Source organism: Cyanistes caeruleus, chromosome 8 (assembly GCF_971803275.1).
Source record: "Cyanistes caeruleus chromosome 8, bCyaCae1.hap1.1, whole genome shotgun sequence".
NCBI lineage: Eukaryota > Metazoa > Chordata > Aves > Passeriformes > Paridae > Cyanistes > Cyanistes caeruleus.
Window position 1 is genome coordinate 36150558 of NC_141708.1, and position 12964 is coordinate 36163521.

At 64.7% G+C, this 12964-nt stretch overlaps 1 protein-coding gene and 1 long non-coding RNA gene across 3 annotated transcripts; one reads left to right on the forward strand and one right to left on the reverse strand.

The window, feature by feature from the left end:
* Positions 1-241: 241 nt before the first annotated feature.
* On the reverse strand, positions 242-12433 carry ADAM8 (ADAM metallopeptidase domain 8). Of its 2 annotated transcripts, XM_086900620.1 has the most exons (21): positions 12316-12433; positions 11138-11247; positions 8077-8153; positions 7798-7876; positions 7624-7700; positions 6188-6374; positions 5754-5819; positions 5587-5655; positions 4913-5082; positions 4753-4834; positions 4073-4221; positions 3696-3873; positions 2967-3056; positions 2540-2735; positions 2320-2419; positions 2052-2238; positions 1887-1964; positions 1717-1801; positions 1511-1625; positions 1224-1434; positions 242-1061 (listed from the first exon to the last, which is right to left on the reverse strand). In XM_086900620.1, the coding sequence occupies exons 1-21, from the start codon at positions 12383-12385 to the stop codon at positions 915-917; spliced, it is 2523 nt and encodes an 840-aa protein (XP_086756746.1). In that variant the 5' UTR covers positions 12386-12433; the 3' UTR covers positions 242-914. The 2 variants fall into 2 exon arrangements, with proteins under 2 accessions (XP_086756746.1, XP_086756745.1); XM_086900619.1 differs by having other exon boundaries at positions 785-1434.
* On the forward strand, positions 564-10488 carry LOC147652014 (uncharacterized). Its single transcript, XR_015290084.1, has 2 exons — positions 564-818; positions 8091-10488. It is a non-coding gene; the product is annotated as an uncharacterized LOC147652014 (long non-coding RNA).
* Positions 12434-12964: the final 531 nt, after the last annotated feature.

Here is a 12964-nt window from a genome sequence, read left to right on the forward strand (position 1 = left end):
CTGCAGCGACTGCCACGCTGCGAGCCCCGTGAGGAGCCTGTGCCAGGATGGTGCTGAGCATGAGGGGTGCAGCATCCTGGGGCAGCCTGGCTCTGCCTGGCTGGCAAAACGTGCTGCAGTTTGGCCCCTGTGGCTGCAGCGCTGGAGTTCAGCTCCGACCCTTTACCCCCTTCCGTGATCCCCGCACAGCTCCCTGCCTGCCGCCACCCCGCTGTCCCCTCCTGCCCAGACACACCCCATGACACCTCTACCTTCAGTCTTTATTAGTATAAAAGCCTTGAACCTAAATTATATCAAAAAATGGGAAGCCTGGTTTTACAGCAAGTGGCTCAAAATGGTCACATAAGGGTCATAAATAAACGGCTGCGGTAAAAAGGCTCCCAGGGAATTCCCTTTCGAACAGTAACTCCAGAGATGAAAGCCCCGTGGGGAGGCCAAGCCCAGCTTGGACCTGCCGCAGCCCCTGGTGACATTCCCCCCGTGTGATGTCCCCAGGCCAGGGCGGTGTTCCCGGGGCTCTTCCTGCCCCCTGACGCACGGAGCTCCTCTCCGCAGCCCCAGCAGGGAAGGGCAGGAGGAGCAGGACACATTCAGGACGTCGGGAGAGAAGGCAGCAGCTCCCAGGGCGCAGGAGAGCCCGGACCAACGTGGGGCAGCCCTCCAGACCGGAGCTGGCACTGTCCCCGCTGCTGGTGTCCTGCTGACGGCTCCCCCTGGGACAGCCGTGCGGCTGCCGAGTCCATTAAGGCACGACTGGAGGATCTGTAAACACTGGTGCCCACCGCGGGCAGGCTCCGAGGCTCCGGCCAGCGATTCAAGTAAGGGTGGGAGCGAGACGGTGGCTGCCCAGCTGTGCCACGCAGCCAGCTGTGCCGCTCCTCTGCCGGCCGCCGTGGCGGATGGAGCATCCTCGGTCACCTCCTGCCCGGGGGCGGCTTCAGGGCCACCTTCGGCGGGGGACACCGCTGAAAGGCCGGCGGTGGCACGGCCGGACCCTCGCCGCGGCTCGGCACTTTGCCCTTCAGCGCTGGGAGAGGTTTGCTGGGCGGCTTCGGCTTCGCCTGGCGGGAGGAGAGACCCGGGTGCCTCAGCCGGGCCCCCGGGAGGGACCCGGGGCGGGGCAGCGAGCGGAGCGGGGGAAGGCCTCGCCCAGGCCGCCGGCCGGGGCCACCGCACGGGTGCGGCCGCACAGCTCGGGCCGGGGCCATGGGAGCGCCGCTTACCTGCGGGGACCATCCCGGAGGGGTCCCCTGCGGGCCGGGTGCCGCCGGCTGCAGGGCGAGCAGGGGGCTGTGTGCCCGGGGGGCCGCGCTGCTGCTGAGCAGGCCGGGCTGGCCCATGGCCCGGCCGGACAGCTGCCGGCGGCCCGGCCGCCTCCGGCCCCCCTCCTGGAACAGCGGGTTGGCGAGGCCCGAGGGGGTCCCGCCGGAGCTCCTGTGGGACACACGGACCATGTGGGGCTGCTCCGGGCACCCCTGGAGCTCGGCGGGGCCGCGGAGACGGGAGTTACCCTTTGTGGGAGCGCCGCGCCGCCCTGGCTCTGAGGAGCACCACGCCGCCGGCCAGCCCCATGGCGGCCAGGGCCAGCACGGCCAGCACGGCCGCCAGCACCGCGCCGCCGCTCCCTGTGGCGACAAACACGGGCGCTCGGGGACGGAGCCGCGCCTCCCCGCCGGGGCCAGCCCCTGCCCCAGGCTCCCCCTCCTCGGGACGTACCCGCGGCTATCCCCGAAATCTCCTGCTCGCAGTAGGGCGCTGCCCAGCCGGGGTCGCAGTGACACTCCCGCCTGTGGTTGCACACCTGGGAGGAGCGGGGAGAGGTCAGGGCGGTGGCCGAGCCGCCGGGGCCCCGCCGCAGCTCCGGGAGGGGCGGTGGCATCGCCTACCCCGTGGTTGTTGCACTTGGCCGAGCAGTTCTTGTCGCCGTAGACCAGGAGGTTCTGGCAGCGCCCGGCGTAGCAGACCTGGGGACAGGCGGGGGGGGCTCTGAGGCTGCCCTGGGGCCGGCGCTCACCCTCCCCCGGCCCGGCCCGGCCCGGCCCGCCTCTCACCATCTCCTCCCCGCACTTGGCTCCGGTGGGCACCAGCCGCAGCTCGGCCGCCTCGCCGGCGTCGCTGCCCGCGATCACCGCCTTGCACTTGAAGCGGCCGAAGAAGTAGCCGAAGGAGTAGTAGCCGCTGCCGAGGATGGGCTGGGCGCTGTCGCTCAGGCACAGCAGCGTGCCGCACTTGACATCCCTGCGGGACACGGGGCCGTGAGCGCCGGCGGGCGGCAGCTCGGCAGGGCTGGGACATCCCCCCCGAGCGCCCCGTCCTTACTTGGGGCTGCAGGGCTGCTTCCCGTACTCGGTGAGGCAGTGCAGGTGGACGTGCTGCTCGCTGTTGTGCTTGAAGCAGACGTCGGGAGCCACCTGCGCCTCTGCGGGACACATGGAAAGGCTCAGGCGGAGCTTTGGGATCGGCAGCGCCGCAGCTCGGGATGCGGGAAGGGACCGTGGCGCATCCCGCAGCAGGAGGATGGGCAGGGAGGGGGCCCTACCTGCGCCCCAGAGCGCCCGGCACTGCTCGCCGTGCGAAGGACAGGCCCCGTTGTAGCAGTAGCCATTGCCGTGCTGGCAGGAGATGCCGTTCTCCTGGAACACGTCCTCCGGACACTCGGCGCTGAGGCCGCTGCAGTGCTCGGCAAGGTCGCAGTCGTTCTTGCTGGCCCGGCAGAGCGCTCCTGCAGCCTTCACCTGCACGGAGAACGGGGATGCCGGCACTGCCCGGATGCTCGCACTTCTCCAGGCAGCGCAGCGCAGCAAAACCCTGCTCTGGGAAACCTCTCCCGGCGCCCCGTGGATCCAGACTCCGACACTCTGCTGCTGGCTGAGCTACTGCACAGCACGGAGACTCCTCCGGGGCTCGGACCGGCTCTTCCCCTACCCAAGAACCTGCCAGAGCTGCGTCCCTGCGGACGGCAGTACCTTGCAGTCCTGGCAGCATTCCCCTCGGGCACACTCGGCTCCCTCTCTCAGCTGGCACGTGGTGGCATTGCAGCAGCGGTCCGAGCACTCCTGCAACACAGGGATGGGCTGAATCCCTCCTGGGAGCCCCCTGAAGGACCTTTTCCTTCCTTTCTGAGGGGACCAGGTGCCCATTGTGGTGTAGCTGCCACGGGCTGAACCACGGGCCAAAACCACACCAACATCCCAGGTGGGACCATTCCTGCTGCCTCTTTATCCCCGTTACCAACAACAAACCAAAGGACCAGGAAGGATTTTTTCAGAAGAGGGAGCCTGACCTGGGCCCCTTTGCACGTCTCCAGGAAGGGGAAAACCTGAGGATTTCTGTGCTCCCTGGGTCAGGGGAACATTCCTTCAGGCCCCAGCACAGGGCTGGGATTTATCCCGGAGGCATTGCCTGTCTGTCTCAATTCTAACCCCCATCCCCGTGCTGGTAGGGATGAGGAACAGCAGAGCGCTGCTCTTGAAAGAGCAATGCCCTGATGTCCCCTCCTGGGTCACCTCTTTGGAGGACATGGCAGGATGTCCATCTTCCCTGGGCTAAAATCACAGCCGGCCGCATGAAGGGGGCACACATGAATATCCTCCGCCAGTTGTTTTTTGGCAGAAGCACCAGGAGCACAAAGGGAGATCTCAGGTCCCTGCTGCCCACCTCACCCTCCTCCCCAGCCCTTTGGGGAGCATCCCCACCTCTGGAGTGCCGCAGTCACACTGCTCTCCCCGCTCCACAAACTGGTTCCCGCACACCGGCCCCCCGTACAGCTCGTCCGCCCGCGGCGCGTTCAGCAGGCAGCTGGTGCGAGGGTCCCCCAGGAACTGCCACATGTCCTGCTCGCTGCACCGGCTGAAGAGCTTGGGGTAAACCAGCCTGGAGGAGCACAAAACCCAGCGGGCATGAGCAGAGAGCCAGGGGGAACCCACAGGCTCAGAGGCACCTGCAGTGGCGTGGGGTGGAAAGTCCGCCCAGACCTGACCGTCTCACCGGCTTCACCCCATCAGGGCACCCCGTCCCAGGACACCTCTGTGTGTTTGGTGGCCAGGGATGTCCCCCTGGCTCCTTCACTCACCCAACGCTCCCTGCCATCACACACCCCCCGTCAGCTTTGGGGATGGGGCAGCGGCAGCCGGCGACGTCCTCGTCGTGAGACATGCCCAGGTTGTGCCCCATCTCGTGAGCCATGGTGGATGCGGCGCCGATGGGGTTCGTGCTGTGATCCTGTTGGGATGAGCAGCCCAGCGTGGGTTCAGTGCCCCTGTGGTTTCTCCACAGCTTCAGGGGCTCTGCAAGGTGTCTCCTCACGCCGCCGTGCTCAGGTAAGGGAAGACACAAGCTGGACGCGGTCCCGTGGCCCCTCAAGACGCCCAGATTGGTCTCTCAGGGCTGTCAGTGAGCTTAGACAAAGTGTCTGCTCCAAAAATAATGTTTTGTGGTGGGTCTGGGAGGCCACAGGTCCCACAGCCAACCTCTCCTGCTCCTGGGGAGGAATGAGGAGCACAGCCAGTCCCAGCCACCCGATAGCCTCCTAAAATCCCAGCTCCTGTGTCCATGGAGCTTCTCTGGGAGGCTTTCCAAGCGTACCCCAGGTACCCAGCTGGGTGTCCACAGCACTTCTCTGGGGGTCAGCCGCTTAGGGGGCGGAGATACCAAATCCAGCCTTCAGGCTGCTGATGGGGAAAGCTGGGGACCGGTGGAGGAGGGAGCGGCTCTGGAAGACGCAGGGCAGGGAGGGCAGAGCACAGGACACACCTGGTTGACGCCTCCCGAGTCTCTGGTGCACATCACCAGCTTCTTGGCCAGCCCCACGGTGTTGCCGTGGAAATCGACGCCCCTGTGGGATTGAGATGCCACAATGGCCACCCTGGGCGGCGGCAGGGCCGGGAGGGTGGCGAGGTGGCCCTGTCCTTACGTGATCAGCTGGGCGTTGTCGTGGGGCTTCTTCCGCAGCAGCTCCGACTCCCGCCAGTGCAGGAAGTTGTCCAGTGTCACCTCGGGGTTGGGGCTGACTGTGATTTTGTCCCTGTGGTTCCACACCTCCAGGCCAATCAAGGCCACCCGCAGGCGAAGGGGCTGGTAGAGCTGGGGTGGGACAGAGAGAGCCTGGATTTGGGCTGTGGCAGCAGCGGGGAGGTCCCACCTGTCCTGGGGAACTCCTCACTGGGCAATGTCAGCTCTGTCACCCTCAATAAATAACACAAGCTGGGGTGACAAGATTTCCCCCCAAACCTCTGGGCTCCCTCTTGGCTGGTGCAGGCTGGGCTGCTGCTCCCACACTGCTGACCAACAACTGAGGCTGAAGCAAAGCCATCAGGAAACCCACCAGGGTCTGAGGCATCCCTCCCTTTGTTAGCAGCCACTCCAGCCTGAGAGTGGCCACGGGATGTGCTCCCAGGAGTTACAGGACAAAAATTCCCTTCCCTGATGGACAGAGCTGAGCCACTTGTCGTGTCCACGCTGCACACGGGGTTGGCCAAGGGATGCTGTCACCCTGCAGCAGCCCCCTGTGGGCCTGAGATTGGCTCCAGCTCCTCCACCCCACAAACTCTGTGCCCACTGGAGCTGGGTCCAGAGCCCCGGGCTCACCTTGTCCACGTGGTTCACGATTTCCTTCATGCGGTTCTGCACGGTGCGGAGATCCTTGTGCTTCCTGAACTATGGGAAGGACACAGAGACATTTCCAGGGTGGCTTTGAGCTCCTCACTTGCAGGGAGTGACAGCAAGCCCACAGGCACCGCTTCTCCCAACTTTACCTCCTGGTTGTCCGCCACCAGGACCAGCTCCACGTACCGGGGACCCTTTTGTATTGGACCTGATCTCTGAAAGGGAAGAGCAAGGAGGGTTGCAGCTTGCCAAGCCAGGCAGCCGACCCTTCCATGGGATGTGTCGGGTCCTGGAGGACCTCCCAAGGCTAGCAGGTCTCCTAGCTCGGCTCTGGGATGTGCTTTTGCTGGGTTTCAGACAGGACCCAAGCCTGCTGCTGGGATAACACAGCAGAGCCCGTGGGGTGGGAGGATGCTCCTGCTAACGGCGCAGGATCCGAGGGGATGTTCCCACCAAAAGCTGCCTGTGCTGGGGCACCCGACCAGCGACTCGTGGGGCATCGCCAGGAGGCACAGAACGCCCCCATCCTCCCCGGGACATCTCGGGAGCCCGGCTCAGGAAGGAGCAGCAACGCAATCCCTACCCAGCGGTAGAGCTTCATGGCTGCGGGGATTTTGGGCTCGCGGTCGTACTCCAGGGTGGTGCCGGGCTCCCGGCAGGTGCCGCGTTTCCCCCGCAGGTGAGCTGCTCGGTACACGGCGTGCCGGCCGGCCACCGCCCCCTCCAGCGGCTCCAGCAGGAAGGTGGTCTCATTCACCCGGAAAAACCCACTGGAGAGACAGAGAGAGGGAGAGAGGGGTCAGGCATCAGACCCTACACACACCCCTGTGATGTGTGCCCCATCCCTGGAAGTGTTCAAGGCCAGGTTGGAGCACCCCGGTCTAGTGGAAGGTGTCCCTGCCCATGGCATGGGGTGGGATTTAACAGGCTTTAAAGTCCCTTCCATCCCAAACCATTCCGGGATTCTGGGATTCTGTAGGAATACAGCTGCCAAACTGGCTGCTGGGCTGGGAGGGGACAAGCTTTGGCACGGCACCACAGCACGGGGAGGATCCGGTGCTTTAGGCAGCAGGAATGTGCCAGGATTCAACAGCTGGTCCATTAAGGATGGATCCAGAGAGGGCACTCCTGTCACCCCATTGCCATGAGTCAGCCCCCCAAAAGTGCCCTGCGCTTTTCCTGCCGGGCACCCAGCCGGGGTCAGCACCTCCAGCAGGAAGAGGGATGTCATCTTCCCTTCCTGCTGGGGAAAGCTGAGCTCTCACTCCACCAGCACGGCCAGGGCTCAGTCACACCGGCTCACCGGGGCTCGGTCACACCAGGCCACCGGGGCTCGGTCACACTGGGTCACCGGGGCTTGGTCACACTGGATCACCGGGGCTCGGTCACACCGGGTCACTGGGGCTCAGTCACACTGGGTCACCGGGGCTCAGTCACACCGGGTCACCGGGGCTCGGTCACACCGGGTCACTGGGGCTCAGTCACACTGGGTCACCGGGGCTCGGTCACACCGGGTCACTGGGGCTCAGTCACACCGGGTCACCGGGGCTTGGTCACACCAGGTCACCGGGGCTCGGTCACACCGGGTCACTGGGGCTCAGTCACACTGGATCACCGGGGCTTGGTCACACTGGATCACCGGGGCTTGGTCACACCAGGTCACTGGGGCTCAGTCACACTGGATCACCGGGGCTTGGTCACACCAGGTCACTGGGGCTCAGTCACACTGGATCACCGGGGCTTGGTCACACCAGGTCACCGGGGCTCGGTCACTCTGGGTCACCGGGGCTTGGTCACACCAGGTCACCGGGGCTCGGTCACACTGGGTCACTGGGGCTCGGTCACACCGGCTCACCAGAGCTCGGTCACTCTGGGTCACCAGAGCTTGGTCACACCGGCTCACCGGGGCTCGGTCACTCTGTGTCACCAGAGCTCGGTCACACCAGGTCACCGGGACACGTGCCGAGGCTGGCTGCTGTCCCCCAGCCAGGGGCAGGGCTCCAGGGAGCCGGGCCCTACCTGAGCCCGCTGCAGGTGCTGATGCTCGCTGCCGAGTCGGGGTGTCCCCGCACGCGGCCCTGGTAGAAGCAGTGATCCTGCCGAGAGAGAGGGCAGAGGTGTGGGGGCTGCAGCCCAAGCGTGGTGGGGCCCCACAGGGGAGGGAAAGCTGCTCCCCAAGGAGCCAGCCCCTACCTGGGTGTCCGGCTTCTCCGTGATCTCCGTGCCATTGGCCGAGTAGTGAGTCTCGGTGTAGTGCTGCCCCAGCAGGGCCCTGCGGGGTGGGGAAGGGGTGTCAGCACCACCCTGCTTTGGGGGACAGCATGTGGGGACTGTGATCCCTCAGGTGGGCTCGGCAAGGAGGGAATAAAGTGCTCTGGGCTGAGGGTTTGGTCACCGGTGTGGTGACACCTTGGAGAAGGGACGCAAGGGTGGGATGCAAACCCCACCTTGGGCCACCCCTCGCTCACTCACCTGTTCTTCTCCAGCCACAGGAGATATTCCCTGCCTTCTGCACGGACACCGTAGAGGACGTGGCCTGGGTAGGTGCTCTGCAGGAAAGAGAGGTGCCGTCAGAGACCTGCTGCCAGCAGGAGCCAGAGCTGCAGCAGAAAGGGGACAGGGTCTGTGTGTGCCCTGCTGAGAGCCCGGCCGCTCACCCTGGAGGCAGCCAGCAAAGACACAGGAAATCAGAAGAGAAGGAAGAAAGCATGTGGGCAATAACGCAAATCCCCGGCACATCCTGAGATGAAGAACAGGTCACCAGCGAGGAGACAGAGTCAGCAAAGTCTGGTTTCCCGTGTCTGACACATGGCTGCAGATGGCCGTGCCAGGGACTGAGGTTTCCTACTCATCAGTCACAGAGCTCCTTTTTTGGGGCCTGAGTTCAGCACTTACTCATCAGCTGAACCACAAAGATCCCTATGGCTCTTATCAGCAGAGACTGATCTGACACGCCACATCACGTTTGGGGAACAGCCTTCCCCTGGCTCTCCTCGGCCTCCCAGAGCACATTTTGGTGTTGCTGTGTCCCAGGTGCCCTTGGCCGGTGGGAGGGAGCCAGGGTGGATGTGGCTCAGCCAGCTGAGCCCTCAGGATGGAGATGTTCCTACGGGAAAAGCGTTTCCCTCTGGGCTATCTTGTGATCTCCACCTCCAGAGGCCTCATCCCACTGGGATCACTGGGAGAGACCGATGGTCCCTTGTCAGGCTGTGCCCTTGCCACGAGGGATCTGAGACGCCTCCTGAGGGCACATCCTCAGCCCTTGCAGAATCCAGGTGTGGAGAGAGCTGAGCCAAAGGCAGAGCAAACCTTTCCCACGGGGCCAGCATTCCTCGGGGATGAGGTGTGCTGCCTCTCCCTGGGGAGGATGACAGCACCGGCTGTCACACCACGGCTCAGCGTTCCCAAGGGGATGAGCTGCACCCTGGCAGGAGCCAGGCTGAGCAGAAAGCCCTGCTGATGCGGTGCCAGCGGGGCCAGGTGAGAGGGTTTGCCTGTCACTCAGCTGCCCCGATTCTCCCCGCTTTGCAGTTCCAGGCCGGCGTGCCAGGGCCCTCGCGGGTCCCTGGAAAATTCTTCTCTTATGAACAGCGTCTCCCGCCTGTCCCGACCCCTGTCCGCCAACAAAGCCATCCTTTGTTATTGTTGGCAAGGCCAAGGCCAGAAGAGGTCTTAAGGAATGGCAGGAAAGCACTTGGAAGGGGGTGCTGGGTCAGGGAGCGTCTCTTGGAGACGACCGCAGGGCAAGTTTAAAATAAGAAGTCCTGATAAAGCTTCTCTGAATCACCCCTTTCCTCATTAGCATGGGCTGTGCAAGGGCTCCAGATGGGAAGGCTTTGGGAGCAGCTCTGCGAGCCCCGTGGCCGTGCTGAGCCAGCACAGCCACAGCCAGAGCGCAGGGACAGGAGGGATTTCTTCCAGCTGGTCTCAGTAAGAGACCCAGAGAGCTTGCAGAGGATGGGCACGGGATGTCCCGTCCCGTGTTCTTCCCTGGGTGTTTCTTCTCTGGGTGGGAAGAGGCAAAAGGCCCTGCACTGGGGGCAGGGCTCACTCTTCCAGACCCCTTTCCACAAAGAACCCAGGTGTGCCACTCTCCCTGCTGTGCTGGTGGCAAGGCTGGCACCCAGGAGATCCTGTGCTGCAGGACCCAGGGCTCCACCCCACCTGCAGGGATGAACTTCTGGATTTAAGCAAAGCCAGGGTCTGCTTCAAGCCTCTCCTGGCGGGTGGCCCTGCTGGACCAATCCCAGGTGTCCCAGAATCGGCTCCTGCTGGCCTATGGAGGAGCCAGCATGGAGACCACCCATGTCTCTCTCAGAGGGGCTTGGTGGCGGTCAAACCTTGCTGAGAGCTTCTTCCCCACCCCCATGACCAGGAGAGCAAACCTAACCTCTCTCCAAGAGGAAATGAAAAGGGCTTGGAAAGCGGGAGGCTCCCCACCCTGGGCAAGGCAGGTTTGGGATGTCCAAGGACCACGCAAGCCAAGACCAAATCCCCATCAGACAGCCCCCGTGGCAGCCCCGAGGTGCACAGCTCGTGGCAGATGTCTTCTCCAGAGGGATCCCGAGGTGGGTGAGCTCCCCGTTCCGGGGGGATCGGTGCCGAGTCGCCCGGCGCACACCCGGCACAGATGGCGTCTCTAAATAGCCTGGGGAATGTTTGTCTCGTGGACAAGTTTAGGTTTCTAGAGCAGGGAAAACAGATGCTTTCGGGGAGTGTTTTTGAAGCTAGCTTATCAGGAAGGGTTTGAATCACAGAGGAACGTGCTGTATGGCACTAGGGAATGCGTGTCCCCGCTCCCTCCATCCCTCCAGGCGCTAAAATCGGCGCTTTTTGGGTCTAGAAAAGGAGTAAAAAAAATAATAAAAAAAATAATAAAAAAAATTGGCTGAATTTCACTGTAAGGCAATGAGGAAAGTGTCTTTGAGGTCGAGGCATCCTACGGACGTTGACATCAAGCACTCCAAACTCCTGACTCAAACCCCATTCCTTCCCCCAAATTGCCAGGTTTCCCAAGAAAAACAGCACAAAAAAAAAGAAGGGCTCGCTTTCATGTGGATTTCTGCAACTTTCTGATTCTTATTTCTCTGTCCCAAAGGACAAAAAAAAGCCCCAACTTCAGCAAACACAGCAAGAAAAGTGCTTACAGCTCCACGAGGCTTCTCAAACCCCTCCTTAAGGAAAGAGCAGATGTCACAAGATCACGGCACGGCTGCAAGAGGTGGCACCGCTGGGTCACGTCTCCAAAGCAAGCCCTGGAGAAAGCAGCCCCTCTCTCCAGGAGTGCACCCCGCTGTCTGCAGGTCCTAATCAGTCCCAAAACAGCCCAGAAAAGCTGATCTGATTCAACTGCTTCAGCATCTCCGTGCTCTGGGGTGGAAGCAAGGCAAGGAAACGGGCGGCTCGCCGTTCTTTTGGTGCGGGGCTGAGGGGGTCTGGCCAAATGCTGGGTCAGGGGGTCCAGCTCTGAGCCTGGTGGTGGGACAAGATCCCTGCTGGCTGCAGCCCCCGGCTGTGCCGAGCTGTGACTCACCGGAGGCGCAGAGAGGTCCCTCTTCCCCCGGGGCAGCGGCAGCTCCCGCGGCAGCACCGTCTCGTACCGCCCGACGTGCGGGAGCTTCTCCTCCAGCCCGGCACCGCAGCCTGGGAAAAGCCGGAGGGCTTTGAGACAAATGCCCGGGCACAACCGAGTCATAGAACACCCAGAGCTGGAAGGGTCCCACAGGGATCACTGATCCAGCTCTCGGGCCCCCACAGACCCCCCAGCAATCCCAGCCTGGGCATCCCTGGCTGCGCTGTCCGAACGCTCCTGGAGCTGCGGCAGCCTCGGACCCCATTCCCTGGGGAGCCTGGGCAGTGCCCAGAACCTTCTGGGGGAAGGACCTGTCCCTGACACCCACCCTAAACCCTCCCCTCCCCGTCCGACACAGCTTCTCGCCGCTCCCTGGGGTCCGAAGCCGGGGGGCAACGAGAGCATCCAGCGTGAGGAGACGGGGCTGAGCCCGAGGAGCAAGTCCTGAAATACCCGCTGGGAACGCAACTCCCCGGAGCTGCAGCCCCCCAGCCCGGCGCCCACAGAGCGCTCAGCATCATCTGAGAGTCCCCCTGGGGCTGGGAACCCGCGGCGAGCCCCTGGTGCAGCGGCACAGAGAGCTTTTCCAGCTCCCCATGGTGATGCCACCGCGTGTGACTCGGCGTCTGGCGGCTGTGGGGGCTGTTTGGGAGAGCGGCTGGTGCCTGGGTGGCTCAGCCCCCTCCCAGCCTTCCTTGCATGTCGGAACGGAGAATTTCTGCCATAAAGCCTTTGCTTTTCCCGGGAGCCCCGAACGCCGGGCTGGGTGCCGGGGCTGGGGGTGCCCAGGGGCCACGGCCGGGAGCCCGATCAGTCACGGGCGGCCGAGTGATGGGGGACCCCCGGCCCGCCGCGGGCCACCGCTTTGCGACCCTCGCGACCCTCCTGTCGCCTTGCCGGGGTGCCCGGGAGCAGCCCCGAGGGAGCGAGCCTGGCCCCGGGCGTCCCCGCTCCATCATCCTCCCCCACGGGCGGCGAGAGCAGAGGGGCACCCCGGGACTTCCCGCGGAGGGAGGATCACCCCCATCCCGCGGTGCCTGCATCCCGGCGCCTCCATCCCTGCCCCACGCCGGGGTCCTGCCGCACGCCCCCCAAACTCCCCGCCGCCCCCCCCAGGACCCCCGGGACCCCTCGCTCACCGCGGGCCGGCAGCAGCAGCAGCAGCAGCAGCGGCAGCAGCGGCAGCAGCGGCAGCAGCGGCGGGGCCATGGCTCGGAGGTCCCGCCGTGCCCCCGCTCGCCGCGCCGCCGGCAGCCCCCGCCCGCCGTGACTCACCCACGGCCGCGGACGGGACGGGGCGGGGCGCGCCGGGACGGGCCGCCCACGGCGGGGGGACGGCGGCAGCACGGGGGGCACGGCTACCGGGGGGGATGTGGGACTGTCCCCCGGACAGTGGGGTGGGGCCATGCGGCGCTGGGGACCGGCCAGGGGACATCACGAGAGTCCGCGGGGCAGCGGGGGCAGTCGGTGGCGCATCCGGGAGGCTCCGCGGGCACCGGGTGGGGTCCGTAGGGAGATGGGGGCTGTCCCCGGAGGGAGGGTGTGTGGGGTGTCGTGGGGCTCTGTGGGGCGCTGGGGACTGGCCCCCGGGCACACGGGGGCACCTGGAGGGTCCGCGGGGGCAGGGGGCACTGGGGGAGGACACCCAGGGCACAGACAGGGAAGGTCGGCAGGACACCAGTGGGTGGGACACTGGGGACATCGTGGGGCATCGCGGCTGGCTCTGAGGCTCTGGGGGACTGGATCAGTGGAGGCTGCCCACAGGACATCGGGGTGGGGGGACGCTCC

What these genes read in the sequence shown, in the direction of transcription:
- ADAM8 (XM_086900619.1), bottom strand. Translation starts at nt 12,385, where the DNA reads ATGGCCCCGCCGCTGCTGCCGCTGCTGCCGCTGCTGCCGCTGCTGCTG. An exon ending in TCGTGAACCACGTGGACAAG is followed by an intron (nt 5,083 to 5,586) that starts GTGAGCCCGGGG and finishes GTCCCACCCCAG; the next exon opens with CTCTACCAGCCCCTTCGCCT. An exon ending in GATTTCGGGGATAGCCGCGG is followed by an intron (nt 1,626 to 1,716) that starts GTACGTCCCGAG and finishes TTGTCGCCACAG; the next exon opens with GGAGCGGCGGCGCGGTGCTG.